General features: G+C 46.5%; 1 protein-coding gene and 1 non-coding gene across 2 annotated transcripts; one reads left to right on the top strand and one right to left on the bottom strand.

The window, feature by feature from the left end:
* Positions 1-1,242: 1,242 nt before the first annotated feature.
* NT5C1B (5'-nucleotidase, cytosolic IB) lies at positions 1,243-14,400 on the bottom strand. Its single transcript, XM_048845570.2, has 6 exons — positions 14,149-14,400; positions 12,453-12,620; positions 5,835-5,964; positions 4,806-4,928; positions 3,646-3,830; positions 1,243-2,155 (listed from the first exon to the last, which is right to left on the bottom strand). Exons 1-6 carry the CDS (start codon positions 14,305-14,307, stop codon positions 1,793-1,795), a joined length of 1,128 nt encoding a protein of 375 aa, XP_048701527.1. The 5' UTR covers positions 14,308-14,400; the 3' UTR covers positions 1,243-1,792.
* Positions 14,401-18,452: 4,052 nt separating this feature from the next.
* Positions 18,453-18,643, top strand: LOC125635017 (U2 spliceosomal RNA). The gene has a single exon (XR_007356117.1). It is a non-coding gene; the product is annotated as a U2 spliceosomal RNA (small nuclear RNA).
* The last annotated feature ends 195 nt before the right edge of the window (positions 18,644-18,838 follow it).

Below are 18,838 nucleotides of genomic sequence, written 5' to 3'. Positions count from 1 at the left end.
TTTCAGAAGCTTACACAGGATTGCAGCCTGACTCCTTGTTGATGAGTTCTTTACTAAATTCTCAGGCAGATTTTAAAATACGCTTCAAACTGTTGCAGAACATTCCAAAAAATACATCGTCATTTTACTTTTGATTCTGTAATGGACAGAAGTTACAGGAGTTGCCAGCAAATAGTTGGGATGTGCCCATTCAATCACAGAGCTCAACAAAACCTAACCAGATACCAGGATATTTCCTTTGCTTATATTAAAGAAAACTGGAAACACAGCATTTGCGAACTACAGAAAACTTAATCATCAATCTTCATACCTCATGGCTAGAATCACTGTGGACAGTATTTTTAAAAGTAGCCTCTGATTCTGTCCTCTTCTTTTTTTTTAAACACCCAACTTGAAATAAATTCAACCTGATTTTCAGAGATGCTGTACACTCCCACTGACCTCAGCTGAGTTGTGTGTGCTCAGCACCTTAGAGAATTAGCTCCCAAGGTGTCAGGATGGGCATCCAAAATCAGAGGCCCGTTTTCAAAATTTTGGCCTAAATGTGTCCTGAGCTTTAAAGTCGATCCCTTGTGGTTTGCATTCAGAAACTTTATAAAGTGTGTGAAGAGGAACCTCCTTTGGAAAGATGAATTAGGATTTGTGCTAACTTTATCTCAGCTAGAATGTATTCTTGAGTATCTTACATTGCTGATATCTTGCAACATGTAGCTGACATATCTGAAGGTAAGCTTGCATAACTAAAACATCAAAGAATAGAACCTTCAGTGTCAATTTAGAGTCTGACTACTGATGAACAAACGTATAACATAATAAAAACAGTAGGATCTTTTTTAAATTTTTCTCCTCACACACTTTAGTGCTCATGATTGGTTAAGGCTCTGGAGAAAATGTGCTCTATCTACAGGATCAACACAAACTGAAGCATTGCAAGCCTACTAACTATGCCCTGGCCAACACACTTCATGTTCTAGATGGACTGGTGGTTGGATGGGAAGGTGCATGGTATGCATAATTCCCTTTCCCATACCCAGTCATTCCTTGGTTCTCTGCTCAGCTTATCAACAATGGTGCAAATGAACATTAATGTGGTGTTTAAGTGGACACTGGTCGACCAGAAACTGAACTGAGGTCACCAAACTCATTTTACATAAGCCTCAGAAGAGCCTTAACTTCTGAGTGATCCTTGTTGCGGAAAAAAAATCCCCCCCACCCCACCCCCAACACAGAAAAATGGCAATGTTCTGCAAAGTCAGCTTTATTCGAGTAGGAAAAATAGTTTAGAAAAATAAAGGGTTCCTGTAAACAGAAGGCCAAACAAACTAACAGTTTCCACTGGAATTACAAATCACCCATACAAATCAAAGATTCATGATGACACAATCACTGAATAGGTAAACATACTTGCACCACGTTTTTGGTCTTTTCAAAAATAACCTGTAAATATTCTTTATGCAGCATGATTCATGTTATAAATAACCCATTTACAACCCTTTCAGAGAAGTCACACACTTATAAGTCTTTAAAATATGTCTTAAAATATAAAAACAACACAAGACTTTTCCTAATATAAAAAAAAAACTACAGTGCTAGACCTAGTAAACCAAACCAAAAAGTGTTCAAGAATACTATTAAAAAACTATTAAAAACATGCCTATATTAAAAATATTTCCTTTTAAAACTTCTTTAGCTACAGAGGTCAAATCTTTAAACATACTCCTTATAATATACAAATGTAGAGTTTTCAGACTTAACTATTGATGTGTTAGAGGCTGTCTAAGTTAAAGGGAAGCTATTTTTTAACAGTGTCATCTTTACGTTTGGATTTGTTGTACTTCTGACCAATGCCATAAGGTACATGTGCTGCTACAGTACCCAGTTGTTGTGCTCCTTCAATGTGAAACATCTGATCATCAAAGAAAATATGAGGCCGGATTTTCACCAAAATCGGTCCTTTAGGAGCTCCTGCAAGGAAAAGCGCCTCATCAATCTCCAAACCCCAGCTACGGAGAGTCTTCAGCACTCTGGCTCCAGAACTTGCTGCACTTCTAGCTGTGACGAGGTAGGTCCTTATAGGACAATCTAATCGTTTGTCTTTTGCATAAAATTTCTTCTGCAGCTTCCCTAAGTCTTCCAGAAAACCTTTCAAAGGACCCTAGGTATAAAATATCAGAAACAGGTTTAATGTTTTTTCTCTTCTCCCACAAACATCTCTGTACTTTCTTCCATGCTGGCCCTTATGTATAGAACTCCTTCCATGATCCATAACCTTCTCCTCCTTGGAATCCTTTCTCAACACAATGCCTACAAAGAAATCCAACCAGCAAATGACAGCTTGGCTGTGTGGGGCAACTGCTGAATACCAATACCTATTTGCATAATAGAATACCCTCCCACCACAAAGTATATTTGTATATAAGAATTTCTATATATTTCAGTGCATCCCTCTTACTCTTTTTGAATGTTGCCTGTCTTCTTAGATTGTATGATCTTTGGGGCAGAGATCTTGTAAATCTATATTTCTCTACAGTGCCTAATTCAGAGGGGTCCTGACCCTGACTGGGGCTGGAGATCCCTAATTCACAGTTTGTGTCCAGAGTTCATGAAATTAAAAACGTATCTTTTGCTTTTTAACGACACCTGATTCTGTTCTCATAATGATTTTTTACACTCATGTAACTACATTGACTTCTGTGGAGTTCCTTCAGATTTACACTAGTTTGAGTGACAGAAGGAGGAGGCCCAAAATTAAAAACAAAAACTATTTTGGGTCAAACTCTTACACACTGAGTACCTGCAATTCCCATTGCTTTCAAAGAACAGGCCCTTATTCTGATTTATACCAGTGTAAATGAAAATAAAGTTGGTTTAAGTTGATTCTAACATGTTTGCATTCCTGGACAAACATCATAATTCTGTTTGACAATGAACATAAATATTACACTTGGACCGTTCTGGTATTTGAAGCAAATGCCAACTCTTTATTAATATGTTATTGAGAGATGTACAATAGCTGTTCCATATGACAATAAAACGTGGAACAAAGTATGAATGGATATTACATTCCAAGCCCAGACATGTGCATTCTGTTACGTGCACAGAGGGCAACAAGGGATCACAAATACTGACCAAACATTCCACAGCAGTATGTTTGGAGGTGGGGGTGATTGCTATGAATGGATATAAGCTGCCATGTTCACCTTACCTAGGACCAGACCCAAAGTCCATTGAAATCAATAGTAGTCTTTTTCAATGAGTTCAGTGGACTTTGGATCAGGCCTCTAGGGGATGATTAAATGAAAATACCTCCAGAGGTAGCTACAAGAACCTCATGTTCTTACTCATGCAATATTCCCAATTAAATGGGAGTCCTGTGGAAGGACTGCAGGATCAGGCTCTTAAATATCAAACGTGCATTCTAAGGACTGTCCGTGAAAAAGGAAATCCAAGCAGGTATAATGAAATTGATGTTACAATTAAAAGGTTCTTTGAATCACAAATAAAACATCCATGAAGAACAAGACACATTAATGTATAAATTTAAGAGAAAAATAATGTACACATACGAAAAACAAAATCAAAGTACCAACTACAATGTTAGCAATAAAAAAGCAAAGTTGTCTTAACAGTTCAAGAAGCAGATACCTGTGCAAGGGGCTTATTCTCATTCATCTGTTCATGTTCATAAAATCTATCTAATCCATGCTCTTTGACGATCTGCTCTGATTCATCGGAAAAGAGAACAGCATCCCCATCAAACGCCACCCTCAACTGCTTATCACAGTAAGGTATGTCTTTATTTGCAGTGAACATTGTAGCAGATGCAATGCCTGAAAATACATCAGAAGCTCAATTAGCAGTTTCCAGTGGACTCACTATTATTAATTTTTATTGCTGTTGCATAGACACAGAATGGGTACAAAACTTCACTGCCCAGAGGCACTTACAGTCTAAGGCCCTGACCCCGGATAGATTTATGCATAGGAGTTACTTTATATATGCAAGCAGTCCCATTGATTTAAGTGAGATTATTCTCATGAACAGTTACTTTCAGTCATAAGTGTTTGCAGGATTGGACCCTAAATCACACTGAAGATAAGAAATATAGCTCAGTGGTTTGAGCATTGGCCTGCTAAACCCAGGGGTGTGAGTTCAATCCTTGAGGGGGCCATTTCAGGATCTGGGGCAAAAATTGAGGATTGGTCCTGCTTTCAGCAGGGGGTTGGACTAGATGATCTTCTGAGGTCCCTTCCAACCCTGATATTCTATGATTAATCTTTAAGATCTATGATTAAATACTGGGAAATTCTGAGGACAATATTTATTCCAGCTTTATTTATTTTTATTTTAAGCTCACTCTCTTCTTTCTAATGTTGTAGTGCAGAAGGCACTGGATGTTGGCTAATTTTTGACATCAGAGGAAAGGTGACATCAGGAATAATTTGCGTGAGACAGGAGGCAGGACTGGTACTCTGGTGGTCATGCAAGGGAGGGGGCAGCATGGGTGAAGATATGAAGCTGGGAGCAAGAGATAAAGAAAAGGATTGGTTAGGCTGGCATTACTGGCACAGTGCAGGGGGCGAAGAGGGGCATTATAAGAAACAGAATCCAAGCAGAAGAATAATAATCATTAAATAAAATCAGTGACAAGTTGATATTACATATATGGATTGCACTCCATATTTACTGAAATAAATATGGAGTGCAATCTTTTCTACTCCTGTGGAAAAGATACATGTAATTTTTGAGTTCATGTGTTAATAGGCTTAAGTGGGAAATAAACCAAGGTAAGAGCCAATCCAAACCTGCTTCTATAGCTTCTTGGACTTTTTCAGAGTCAGCAGAAAGGTATAAGTTGGTAAGATATGCTGTTAGGTAACCAATAGGGCTTTCTCCACCAGTCATACAGAAGCGTTCAATCGATAAACCTAAAAACAGGCATGAAAATCTCAGATACAGAGGAAACAAACGAAGTATGACAAGGTGCAACCCTGCTGTGTTTTTGTCCTAACACAAACAAAATACAGTTACTATCTGAACAGAGTGAAATTTCTGAAATGTTAAGATCTGTCCTTGCTGCACAGTTGTCCCAATTCCTCACTGAGCAAAAGCTACTTTTCCCACTTCCTCTGAAACATGGGGTCATCTGTAGCTGGGATACCAGCTTACATGCACTCTTGCAGTCACATGTTGGACAACTCTTGCAGTCACATGTTGGAAAGACTGAAACTTAATATGAATCTTGAGAAGGACATAGTGGCCAGATCTTCAGCTAAGGACTTCCTCTATGTCCGTCTGAAGACTTCCAGTTTTATAAAGTGACGATTCAGAATCAATGGAGTGACACCAATTTACATCAGCTGAGGAACTGACACTGTAGTTCTACAAGAGGAATTTTATTTTTCAATTAATGTTAAACTTTTAAAGATGTTTTCCGTGTTCAGTAGTAGTCCGACTTTTAACAACTTTAAGAGGTTTAACTGGCCACAGTGTTTGATTGTTCCTTATCCCCCAAGAATCCCCACCAAAATCCCTCTGAGACAGCTCAGTGATTGCAAGTTTAGAGGGAAAAATACAAAATAAAGAAACATTCAAGGACCTTTCCTTAGAAATTGAGATTCAGACTTGACAAGTTAAGTCTAGAGCTTTGGGCCAAATCCTGTTTAACACACTCTCATTTGTTCTGACACACACAAATAAACATCATTCACCTTGCAATGGGTATCTGTATCAAAAAAACTGCCCATTCCAGGGTCAGAGTGAGCAAACTGAAAATGCTTCAGTTTACATCATGGCAGCAAGCAGCTCTACAGGGTGTTATTTATTTTACTTACCATAGTGATTGATGCTGTTGATGAGTCTCACTCCCACTTGGGCATGGTTATTAGTCATCAGAACAATATCAAATAGCTCTTCATCATTAGGGTACAACTCACGAAGCCGGGCATTGACCTGTTCCAGTGCCTACAGGTTAGAAACATCGATGTGCATAAACAAGCTGCATATGCACCCTCTCAATCAGAGTAATTTTGGTTATACACATGGGCCCTGCCTTGAAGAAGAATGTGAAAAGCAGTTTGGCAGTTTAAACTTGCCAAACCTGTTTTATTCATTTCCCTTCTTCACCTCCCAGCAACTATTTTCTGGGACTTGTTATAAGAGAAGCAAATAAGCCGTTTTCTTTTTATGAAAGTTACAGAATTCAACTTTATAATGAAGGAACTTTTACTTGGGACACCTATCATCAGCTAAAATAAATCCGCAACGGTACTGTACACAACCAAAGGTCTTCTTTTAGTTTTCAGATGAACTGTGGCATCTAATCTTTCTAGATTCTGAAGGTTGAAGTATATTTGTTTTACTATGATCTGTATTTAACTGGAGTTTTTCCTGGTTTTGGATAATGGGATTTCTCCAGGAGCCAAAAGATTATTTTTTTTCCAGACCTGTACAGCTGTTTAAATTGTAGATGGTAACTGTTAATACTTTTTGGTAATCCTTTATGAAATTTTGTTAACGGATACAGGTTTTGAGAAACACTTTTTAAACTCAACATCTAAATTCCTCCTGCAAAATTCACAAGCAAGCATAAAGTGCCTTTATGTATGTGATTACAAATGCAGGTTTGGTGTAGACACTATTTAGGAAGGCAGGTTTGACAATTTGTCCTTAAATATTAAGCATTAAATCCTGCCCTATCTAGTACATATTTCCCTTGGAGGATTCTAATCCAAGTAGTGAGTTGGATAGATCCTGCTTACCCTAGGGCAGTGGTTCTCAAACTATGGGGTAGGCCTCCCAAGGGAGTCACAGGAATATGTCAAGGGGGGTGAGATCTGTGTATGTGTGTGTGTGTTTTTGTTTTTTAAGAGCTCTGTCAGTCTTGGGTGGCTGGGGCTCCTGCAGAAGGGCCCTGGCACCCAGGCTCGGGATCCCTCAATCCCTGACGAGGAGACAACCTGGGCTCAGGTTTTCCTTCCCTGCCCCCCAATCCTTCACCTGGAGGCGGCGGAATTCCAGCAGTCAGAAGTAAGGGTGGCAGTGGAGTGGTAAGTCTGCTGTGAAAAGTGACACTGAGAAATATCACTTTTCATGTTGCCTCCCTTATTTCTGTGCTGCTGCTGCTGGCGCAACGCTGGGTGGTGGTATACGCACGGGAGGGTTGGGAGCGTAAACAGCTACATACACAAAGAAGGGGGGCCCGATCAAATACGTCTGAGAACCAGTGACCCAGGGTATCAGAAAAAATAAAGGAACAAGATGGTGCTTTTAAAAAACAGACCACTTATTTAGGTGCTTAAGTGTGCACTTACTAACCTACCTTTAGGCACTTAGTTTTGAAATTCTTGGCCTTGTTGTGTGGACTATGCTTAGGAAAGCTCTAGGTGACAGCCATCTATAGACCTACAGAGAAAGGATAAGGCTCCCTATGTCCCCTTTCCCACCTTGTGTCCACGGGCCTGTAGTATTCCAGTATTTATTGAAGGGACGAGGTGGGCAAGGTAATATCACGCTTTCGCTTTGTGGGACTTTTCACAAACCAGTCACTCTATATCTGACCTATCAGTCCTCATCCTCAAAGGAAACCTCCACAACACTTGCAAAAGAGAAGCCTGGTAGCTGAAATTCATAACTTTGCCAGACACTAAAAATCATGGTCTTAATAAAGACACAGGATTTATGGCTTATTACAACAATCTGCAACCCCGTAGCCCCCTTTTGTGTCCTATGATTACAGGGGTGTTAACTTCATCTTGAATGGTCCCTTACAATATTTGCTAACTACTTATACTAAATTATCTGTTTGATCTCGTATTTAGCTGTGCCATTCTCATAACCTTTCCCAGACCTGAAGAAGAGCTCTGTGTAGTTTGAAAGCTTGTCCCTCTCACCAACAGAAGTTGGTCCAATAAAAGGTATTACCTCACCCACCTTGTCTCTCTATTATCCTGGGACCGACATGGCTACAACAACACTGCATATTCATTGAAGTATCAGATAAGAGGATACATTTAGTGCAGAGGGTGATATGTTAGTGTATTGGCTACTGTAATTCATCATGTTTTTATTTTTTTCATTATCTGGTACACACTCCCAAGCACCTTGTGGATGTAGTGACTTATAAGATTCTGTCGATTACAGTGACTGTGTCGACCACACTTATTTTTACTGCAACTTTCTTGAAATTTAAAGAAACTGTAAACAAAGCAAATCCACCATGGCCAGATCATCAGTTGGTGTAAATCAGCTAGATTCCACTCATTTCAATGGAGTTATGTTGATTTACAGCATTTGATGATTTGGCCCCAAAAGTCCAACCTGAAGGTAAACAGAAATCCCTTCTGAAGTGGCAGGTAATGCTGTTCACCTGGAAAAGTTACTTTTGTGGACTTGAAAGCTTAATTAATTTTTTAGTGAGAAACTCAAGGTTTTAGGCTTGAAAAGTCAGCAAACCTTGACTGTTGTTCTACATTAATCTCTGTGGGGCAAGGGCTGTCTTGTTGTTCAGTTTGTTCTTGTTGTTCAGTGCCTAGCACAATGGGGTTCTGGTATGACTCGGCCTCCTAGGTGCTATGGTAATACAAACAACATATTAAAGCTTTCCCTTAAAGGAGTCCATATACAGAGATACTATTTAAGAACTATTCATTTCTGCATCTAAGTAGAAAATAATCCCTCATCAGATTTGAAATTTAGTGCCCTATGTGTTATGCAGGAGGTCAGACTAGTGACTAGATGATCCAATGACCCCTTCTGGCCTCAGGGACTGAAACCTGGAGTAAACAATCCCATATCACCCAACCAAACATACGTATAGTATGTTACGGTTTAATATTTAAAAAAATATTGTGAGCACATTCCAATCCAATTGTCCTTAAAAAAAAATTATCATTAGTGCTCAAATGATTAAATCTAAAGAGCCTAATTTATGGCTCATACAGCCTGAACTGCAATAGAATGAGCGGGGAGGTACACTACCTAAAAACTAGGATTTTCAAATAAGCCTATGGGAGTGGGGCAGTCAAATCTTATTGAAATTCATTGGGAACTGGGCATTTAACTCTTAGGCTCTTTTGAAAACACATTCTGCTTGTGGAGGCTAGTGGGAGCATGCTCGTACCCATATGGAGTAGTTATTATACTTGTAAAATGGTGTAGCATGTGCTCCATCCACTGTAGCCCTGTTGGTGTGTGGGAGGGGTGTTTTCATTGTCCTGCTTCCATCCTGCCCAGACACATCCTTGCTAAGGTGCTGAGTGTTGCTGGTGGCTGTTCTCCCTGTTGCACTTAGGAGACCACAAGTAATCGCATCATGGCTGTCACCTATTTCTTTTTGCCCCTCCATCCAGCACATCCATAATTTGGTCATAAGTGGTAAAAAATGTTTAGCTACTCAAAACCTTTCTGAGGCCAGTCTTATAACAATTAAAGTTAAGGGTCTATTTTAAATCCACATGGAAGTGCTATGCCATAGACTCTTCCTCCAAGCTAGTCTCTTTAATTACCGACAGTCCAGTAGATCTTCTCAAAAACTGCATTGGTGAGGCCTGTGAGGTGACAATTCCCTGAAGAACTAAAATGAACTCTGTGGACCAAATTCTCTCCTCTATAACAATCAAGAAACCCTGCTGAAGTCTGTGTTTATCAGAAACATTTAAATAACCAAAGATGAAAGACTATTTTAAATATAGTTTACCCTACATCATTTAGGGCTGTTTACCTTTGGCATATCTCTTAGCTCACACAATGAAAACAAAATAGTCAGTTTCACTCCTGCATATAGGCCCCTGAATCAGAGTCAGTTTCTTTGCCTGGTTCTCATTGCACCAGCAACGTTTGAAACCAGTCATAAATGTTTTTATTTTTAAATAGAGCAAGGAATTCTATTCATATTGAACCCACATTGTTAGTCAGGTAAATTCTAATTGAAGTGAGTAAACAGAGAAAAACTGAGGTGTTGTTTTATCGTGGGACAAGAGTTGTATCAGGTCATGAAGTTTGAGAATTAATTTAGCAACTTGTACAGGGTCCTATGTAGGGCTTGATCCAAGCTGTCCAATCTGAAAAGCTTCACTTTCCTTATAATATTACACTCAAAAGCTTGGGCAAGTATTTAAACCTGCTCCTGGTACATCTTAAGATGGGGTGGGCAAACTTTTTGGCCCAAGGGCCACGTCAGGGTTGCAAAATGGTATGGAGGGCCGGGTAGGGAAGGCTGTGCGTCTGCAACCAGCCTGGCGTCCGCCCCCTATCCGCCCCCTCCCACTTCCTGTCCCCTGACAGCCCCATTCAGAACTCCTGACCCATCCAACCCCCCCCACCCTGCTTCTTGTCCCCTGACCGCCCCCTCCTGGAACCCCCCCACCCCTAACTGCCCCCCCACGGGACCCCACCCCCTATCCAACCCCCCCCGCTCGCTCTCCCCCTCCTCCCGGGACCTCCTGACACCCAACCCCCTATCCAACCCCCCCTGTTCCCTGTCTCCTGACCGCCCCCCCTGAACCTCCGCCCCATCCAACTGCCCCTTGTCTGCCCCCCAGGACCCCCTGCCCCTTATCCAACCCCCTCCCCCCACCCCCTTACCATGCTGCTCAGAGCGGCCCGGACAGGCTTACTGGAAAGCCGGAGAGGTGGGCGGGTGCGAGCCGCGCTACCCGTGCGGTGGCGTCCCTATGGGGGAGGGAGAACAGCGGGGGAGGGGCCGGGGACTAGCCTCCCCGTCCAGGAGCTCAGGGGCCGGGCAGGACAGTCCTGCAGGCCGGATGTGGCCCGCGAGCCTTAGTTTGCCCACCTCTGTCTTAAAAACTAGGAACGGCCATACTGGGTCAGACCAAAGGTCCATCTATCCCAGTAACCTGTCTTCCGACAGTGGCCAATGCCAGGTGCCCCAGAGGGAATGAACAGAACAGGCAATCATCAAGTGATCCATCCCGTCATCCATTCCTAGCTTCTGGCAAACAGAGGCTAGGGACACCATCCCTGTCCACTCTGACTAATAGCCATTGATGGACCTATGTTCCATGAACGTATCTAGTTTTTTTTAAAATCATCTTCCAAAATAGATATATCTTGGTCCCATCTCTATTGATTCTGACTGCTGCCATGTGGTTTATCTGCAGCCTCACAATAGTGGATGTTATTTTCTGAGATGCTTTGATATCAATCACAGGATCGTTCACCTTTTGACCATTTATTTCAGCTACTATCTTCCTTGATAGGGTGTCAATATCAACCTTTGTCATTCCACACTGAGTAAAGAACTTATTTGGTTTTATAACTAATTAAAACCCACACAAGTTTGGGGCAGTGCCGTAGCTAGCATGGAACATTTGGGTGGGCGGGCAATGATGGGGGGCAAGAGGGATCGGGGGGCCCACCTCTGTCCAACCCCACCAGTCCAGCTGGCCTTGTGGGGGATGACGGATGCTCTGGCCAGGGGCCCCCCAGGGCCTCATGCATGCACCCAGCTCCATGAGGAGACGCCACTCTGCAGCACACATGGCTCCTGGCACCCATCCCCGTCACACTGCCCCACGCCAAGCCCTGGCTCCCCGAGGCGGCAGGCCTATGTATTTTGACGATCGCCACTGCTGTGTGGGCGGGTCGCCCTCCCCCTGCTGCGGCGTGTTCGTCAAGCACTCTGCTGCTGTGTCACTGCTGTCCCTCCCCCTCTGGTCGAGCTGGGTGTGTGTGCACCTGGCGTGCAGTATCTTGCAGGTCTGGGCTGGGCTAGCGCTGGGGCCAGAGCAGAGCCGGGGCAGGGCGTGGGCCTGGATGCTAAGTGGGTGGGCTGCAGCCTACCCAGGTCCACCTGTAGCTATGCCCCTGGTTTGGGGCCTAAATTATCTGACAACGCCTTAAAAGGAAATGAATTTTCTGTCTACCATGACTCTGGGCATTAATTCTACCCTCCTAACCACACCTTGTGTATGAAACCATCCTTTAGATTCCCAAGAGGCTATTAACTTCCTCCATCTAAACTGTGCCAGTTTTTCAGTAGGAAATACTACATGATCTTACACAGGCTTGTATCTTTACTGACTCAGGGAGGGGAGGAGATTAAAATAATTCTAATTTATTTCAGTCGGGAGATAAAGAGACCAAACTGAGATTACTCAATCAACTCAAACAGGCCACTAAGCCTGAAATCATTTTCCAGCAGCCTCACTGTGTTCAGTAGAAGACTCCTCCTCTTCCCCAAATTTGGGCTTGAGCTTTCAGCATCCACCCTGGTGTGACATCCTGGAGTAGTTCCCCTCCAGCACACAAACCTAGGAGCCATGTTTAGTGTATTTTTATGTGAGAAAAGGCTGCTGGCTGCATGATTATGTAAACGGATGTATTTACCAACCACTCTGGCTCTGGGGAAGGGTGGAGGCAGGCAGGAAACTCTGTGTAAGGCAGTTTGTGGAACAGAAAGCTTAGCTGAATTTTTATATGGAGTGTCTTACCTTGACAAAGTAGAAAGCTGGCCCAGGCTTCAGGGGGAGGTTCTCGTTTTCTTCCTGGTACTTCACATAGGTCTCCACCCCTTCCTCTTCATAGATTTTCCTGTCTTTCACCATGTCAAAGAGAGCCCGAGAGGAGACTGCCACAGTGATGGCATTTTGGGGCTTAGGCTGTAGACAATGGAAGGGTGAGAGACGGCAGATGGGGGGGGGGGAGGAGAGAAATGGGGGGAAGGTGACACACGGGAAGGAGGATGGCACCCCGGGAGGAGAGGACGGGGTGACAACGGGGAGGAGGATGGCTCCCCAGGAGCACACGGGGAGGAGGATGGCACCCCAGGAGGAGAGGATGGGGGTGGCACACGGGGAGGAGGATGGCTCCCCAGGAGGAGAGGATGGGAGTGACACCCGGGGAGGAGGATGGCACCCCGGGAGGAGAGGACGGGGGTGACACACGGGGAGGAGGATGGCGCCCCGGGAGGAGAGGACGGGGGTGACACACGGGGAGGAGGATGGCGCCCCGGGAGGAGAGGACGGGGGTGTCACACGGGGAGGAGGATGGCGCCCCGGGAGGAGAGGACGGGGGTGTCACACGGGGAGGAGGATGGCGCCCAGGGAGGAGAGGACGGGGGTGACACACGGGGAGGAGGATGGCGCCCAGGGAGGAGAGGACGGGGGTGACACACGGGGAGGAGGATGGCGCCCCGGGAGGAGAGGACGGGGGTGACACACGGGGAGGAGGATGGCGCCCCGGGAGGAGAGGACGGGGGTGACACACGGGGAGGAGGATGGCGCCCAGGGAGGAGAGGACGGGGGTGTCACACGGGGAGGAGGATGGCGCCCAGGGAGGAGAGGACGGGGGTGACACACGGGGAGGAGGATGGCGCCCAGGGAGGAGAGGACGGGGGTGACACACGGGGAGGAGGATGGCGCCCCGGGAGGAGAGGACGGGGGTGTCACACGGGGAGGAGGATGGCGCCCCGGGAGGAGAGGACGGGGGTGACACACGGGGAGGAGGATGGCGCCCCGGGAGGAGAGGACGGGGGTGTCACACGGGGAGGAGGATGGCGCCCAGGGAGGAGAGGACGGGGGTGTCACACGGGGAGGAGGATGGCGCCCAGGGAGGAGAGGACGGGGGTGTCACACGGGGAGGAGGATGGCTCCCCGGGAGGAGAGGACGGGGGTGGCACACGGGGAGGAGGATGGCTCCCCGGGAGGAGAGGACGGGGGTGGCACACGGGGAGGAGGATGGCTCCCCGGGAGGAGAGGACGGGGTGGCACACGGGGAGGAGGATGGCGCCCCGGGAGGAGAGGACGGGGGTGGCACACGGGGAGGAGGATGGCGCCCAGGGAGGAGAGGACGGGGGGGTGGCACACGGGGAGGAGCATGGCACCCCGGGAGGAGAGGATGGGGGGTGGCACACGGGGAGGATAACATGGGAGCTGGAGGGGGATGTATCCAGCAAGGAGAGGGTGGGGATGGCACCCAGTGACCCAGGGAGGAGAAGATGGGGGTGGCACCGGGAGGAGGTGGCACACGGGGAAGCCAGGCCCGGGGTTTGGAGGGAAGGCTCGGCAGAGGGAGGCGGACAGACAGGGCACGTATCTGAGAGAGGAGGAAGGAAACAAACACAGCTGTTTATGAGCCCCGGAGGGCTCCCCCCCGCCCCAGCTCCGGGCTGCCGCCGGCTGCACTCACCGGGCGGGGTCTCTTGGTGGACACCAGGTTGTCGTAGAAAGCCTTGGCCGCTGCCCAGTCCTGCTCGGCGCCGGCCGCTGCCGCCGCCTGCTGCGCCGGGGTGAGCGGGCTGTTGCAGGCCGAGTTGCCCTGGGACTCGTCCGAGCTGCAGGAGTCCATGGCGGCGGCCGGGGCCCGCTGCTGGCGGCCGCTGCTGCAGCCGGGCGGCGCGGGGGAGGAGGAGGAGGAGGAGGAGGATCTCTGCAGCGACAGGGACCCAGCGGGAGCGAGGTCAGCGCCGAGCGCACCAGCCTTCTCCGGGCATCCCCGCCCGCTGCTGCTGTGGGGAAGTGATGACGGGACGGGACGGGCCCTGCCCTGCCCGGGGCTCGCTGTGCCGCGCCCAGCCAACCACTGCCCTTCCGCCTGCCGCCAGCGCCGGGCCTGCTGCCCGCCATCCGCCGACCAAGCCCCACAGCCTGCGGGAAAGTGTTGGGGGGACCAGGGCTGCAACCCTCCACCCCTCCCTTATAGATGCACACAGCCTGGGGGCCAGATGCAGACAGCCTGGGGGCCAGGGACGCAACACCTGCCCCCCACCCCCGACAGATACACACAACCTGGGGGGGGGATAGAGGGCAGAGCTAACCCCCCCCCACAGATATACAAAACCTGGGGGGGGGGGAATAGAGGGCAGAGCTAACACACACACAGATACACACAGGCTGGGGGGAACAGGGGGCTGAGCTCTAACCCCCCCCCCCACACACACACACATACACACAAACAGATATGCACAGTCTGGGGGGAACAGGGGCCAGAGCTATAACCCCCCCTCCCCGCCCCGCACATAAACACACACAGTTATCCACAGCCTAGGGGGAACGGACTAGAGCTGCAGCCTCCCCCCACACCCCGTCAGCTACACACAGCTTTTCGGGAGGTCAGGGCTGCAACCCCCACACAGACAGATACATCCTGAGGGGAACAGGGGACAGGACTGCAATCCCTCCCCCCCCCCCCGACATATACACACAGCCTGGGGGGGGGCAGGGGAGGGCTGCAACCGGGGCCAGATTTAGGGGCAGGTTTACCACCTGGGGTGCTGGGCTTCAGGGGTGCCAGGCTTGGTGTGGTGTAAGGTATTCAAAAGTTTAGCAAATTGTTGGGGGGGGCGGCACCTAAGAAGTTTCTCCCCTGGGGCACCATTTGGTCTAGAGCTGGCCCTGGCTGTAACCCACACCCCATGAGACACACACACACAGCAGAGGGCGGGGAGGAGACAGAGGCCAAGGTGCAACCGTCACCACCAACTCAGAAAGACAGACAGAGTGAGGGGAACAGGGGCATGCACACACACACACAGACGGACATCCACAGGTACACAGCCTAAGGGGTAATGGGCCATGGCTGCCAACCTCCCACCCCCCCAGAAAGAAAGACAAATGCACAAATAGCCTAGGAAGAACAGGGGCCAGAGCTGCACTTGAACCCCTCTTCCCCCCACGCATGCCTGCATGCACGCACACACAGACAGAGATAGTCTGGGGAGAACGGGCTAGATTGCAAATCCCAAACAGTAGCCACTGGAGTCAGTCACATTCTTATTACAGTGGCTGCTTAAATTTAGAATCATAATAAATTATATTTAGTCACCCAATACAGCTTTACATAATAAATAAATGGCCTTACTTTTAGAGAGGCCCACAGCTTCCATTGACTTGAATGGGAGTTGCTAGTGCCCAGCACCTTTGAAAATAAGGCTACTTTAAAAGTATGTATTTATCTGCGCAATTTCAGGCACCCATGCTTGCAAATTTGACCTTCACTTCTCATAGTTTCCCACCTTTACAAAGTACTGTGAGATCACTGGAAGAAATGAAGCGTGGGCCTGGCCCAAAGCCTACAGAAGTCAGTGGGCTTGGGATCAGGCCCTAAACACTAGTAAGTAAAAAGTATTAGTAACTTAAAAAAAGGGCAGTGGATGGATCAAAGGAAATTCCCTTTCAGAATTTGAAATCTGTTTCCTTACAGAAATATTATTTCAACATATATGCACTGGTTTATAACTGTAGCTGCTAGGCTGCTGGTGTTTATTTGGGCTTGTTTTTAAGGAGAACAATGAAGAATTTGGAATATGGAAAAAGAATTATATGACCTGGCCCTTCCAGCTTGGACACTGACTAACTGCTGTTCACCTTAATGTCTCAAGTCTTAGTCTTAGCCATTTAATATTATGTTATGGCTTCAGGCACTGATTTTATTAACAGGATTAGAGACTTATGACTTGCACAACAGTTTAATTGCTTTAACATTAACTGCAGCAGAAAAATCCAAAGGTTTTCTCACTAGAATATGAGAAAAAGAACAATGATGTGTCCACCAGTCAAAAGTGGCTGGCTCTCAGTGGCGCAGTGAGTGCTGTGTCTTGTGCTCTTTACATAACAAATATAATATGAAGGACTACATGGGAACAGTGGGGTCCAAGAAACTTTGTTCATTAAATATAGACAACAGGTAAGGCCTCGTCACAAATACTACTTTGGCTGGTGTCTGGGTGGCTCTAAAACACAGGACACAGCCGTGAACACCACTGGACGGCTTGAGAACTATTTAAAAGAAAGCAATGTTGCTTAGTGGATTCTGCATTAGACTGGGACTCAGGAGACCTGGGTTCTATTGCTGGCTCTGCCATTGGCCTGCTGGATGGCCTTGGGCAAATATGACTCTATACCTCAATTTCCCCCTCTGTAAAACGGTGATAGTGATACTGACCTCCTTTGTAAAGCACTTGGAGAGCTACTGATGAAAAATTGCTGCATACAAACTAGGTATTATTATTTATTGCTACTTTGTTCCTATATACTACAATGAGCTGGAGCTTTTTTTGTGGTAGCTGCCCTCTTCTGCGCTAAAGTGTAAGCTTACATTGAAATATAAACCAGTTGATGGCGCTTTTGAGTTCCGCTACTTTTTTCTTCTAATTTGACCCCTCAGTGCAATGTTTTGTATTGCTGTTCTCACAAGTAAAATCAGAATTTATCACACCCATCTTTTTGTGGTTTATTCAGTCAGTTAGTGATGAAGATCCCTTTTACCCTTTTCAAGTTACCAGAAAATGCCAACAATTTCAACTCTGTTGCCTGAATCAATGATCCTGGGTCCTACCACTGAAGTGTTCTGGCTTCAGGGGCTTACACATCAAGCCATGACCTTCAAAATGCAAAATTCAGTGGCGTCCTCTGAAATATTTAATGGTGCCCTTAGAGTTCTGTTGAGGAGGAATGGGTTATTTCTCACTGCTTCAAGTCTCTTGGGGAATCCAAGAACAGGAAAGAATCCAAAATTTAACTCCTTTGGTGGTTTCTCAGCCAGAAGTTAATAGAAGTGAATTTCCCAGTTTACCTGCAATGTTTGTACTAGGGTTCTCTGTTAAAAAAGAGCTCGAGCCTTTGTGGGTCTGTCTACACTGCAACGTAAGCCCATGCTTGAGCCTGGGCTCAAGCCTAACCCCTCTGACATCTATGCTACAATTGCGCTAAACCAGGGCTCAGATCCAGGGTCCCAGGAACCTGCAGGGCTGGAGGGTCCAAGCTTGAGTTAAGCCAGGACCCAGGGTCTGAGTCCTGTTGCTTTGCAATGTAGACGCAGCCCGCTTGACTTGGGTCCCACCCAAGAGTCAGCCAGAAGTATCTCACAATTCCATGGGATGGCTTCCTCTCTCCCAACAATCTGTAATCTGCTCTATTGAAAACAGAAGGCACCCCCACTTTGCAAATGGCAGCAGCTCAGGTCAGCATTAACCCATTCTCTTCTGATTATTGGTCTGCAAGCACACTATCGGAGAGCCTCCTGGGTTTGCAAGGAAGAGTGAACTGATCAAGCCTTTTGCAAATTGAGTTGCTTCCTGGTAACGTGTTGGCAGTAAAGTTTTCCCACAGTACACCACGGTCATAGGGCTAGAGCAGCCACATTTTTGGGGGCGGGGTGCTAGGGACTCTGGGATATGGTTATTTTGACTCATGTCTGCACACTGCAGTGTGGACATCAGAGCTCTAGGTTTGAGCATGGTTTAGAAAAGTCTTAACATAGGGTTAAAATATAATGTGAATACTCTAGCCCAGATTTCCCTAACACAGGTCAGCTGACTCGAGTCCCACTAACCTGGGCTTACATTGCAATGTAGACATACCCTGTGAATGTGCTGTTAAAAAAATCACATGTGTATTTCACAGTCGGTCACCGCTGAGAGGATAGAAAGAGAGGTTTCCTGCTTTTTGATACTGATCCCTGGTTGAAATTATTTTCCCATCAACTCGTTAGGTGTCCCTGTCTAACAAGAAACTTAAGATCAAGTGTAGTATCTGTTCTTATCAGTTTAACATCTGATATGTCCTTTATTTGAGGACTGTATATTAAATTGATTTTTGAAACAGGGGGATGGAATAGGAGCTTGATCTGTCCACCCCAGGCATCGACCTGGTATTGCAGTGCCTCCAGGAATGGTGCAAAGAAAAACAAAGAAGCTTAAGGATGGACAGTATTTCAGTGCTCAGATTGAAGGTTCCACTGAAAATTCTGTTGCTTTTTTCTTGGATCCATTCATCTCTGGAACAGCTATAAGAAGCTTCCCAACTTTAGAATTCTGGGCCCAAAGGCAAAGAAGGGGCCTGAGATGGAAGGATCAGTTTTATCTTCTCAATGGATAGAC

The sequence above is a fragment of the Caretta caretta genome, chromosome 3, assembly GCF_965140235.1.
Source record: "Caretta caretta isolate rCarCar2 chromosome 3, rCarCar1.hap1, whole genome shotgun sequence".
In the NCBI taxonomy this organism is placed as follows: Eukaryota; Metazoa; Chordata; order Testudines; family Cheloniidae; genus Caretta; species Caretta caretta.
The sequence above is the reverse complement of the archived record's forward strand: the minus strand, read 5'-3'. Positions and strand labels throughout refer to the sequence as shown.

Excerpts from the sequence above, each read along its gene's own strand:
- NT5C1B (XM_048845570.2), bottom strand. The coding sequence starts at position 14,307 with ATGGACTCCTGCAGCTCGGACGAGTCCCAGGGCAACTCGGCCTGCAAC. Across the intron at positions 4,929-5,834 it reads CAACAGCATCAATCACTATG|GTTTATCGATTGAACGCTTC; the intron begins GTAAGTAAAATA and ends GCCTGTTTTTAG. Across the intron at positions 2,156-3,645 it reads AGAATAAGCCCCTTGCACAG|GGTCCTTTGAAAGGTTTTCT; the intron begins GTATCTGCTTCT and ends TTTTATACCTAG.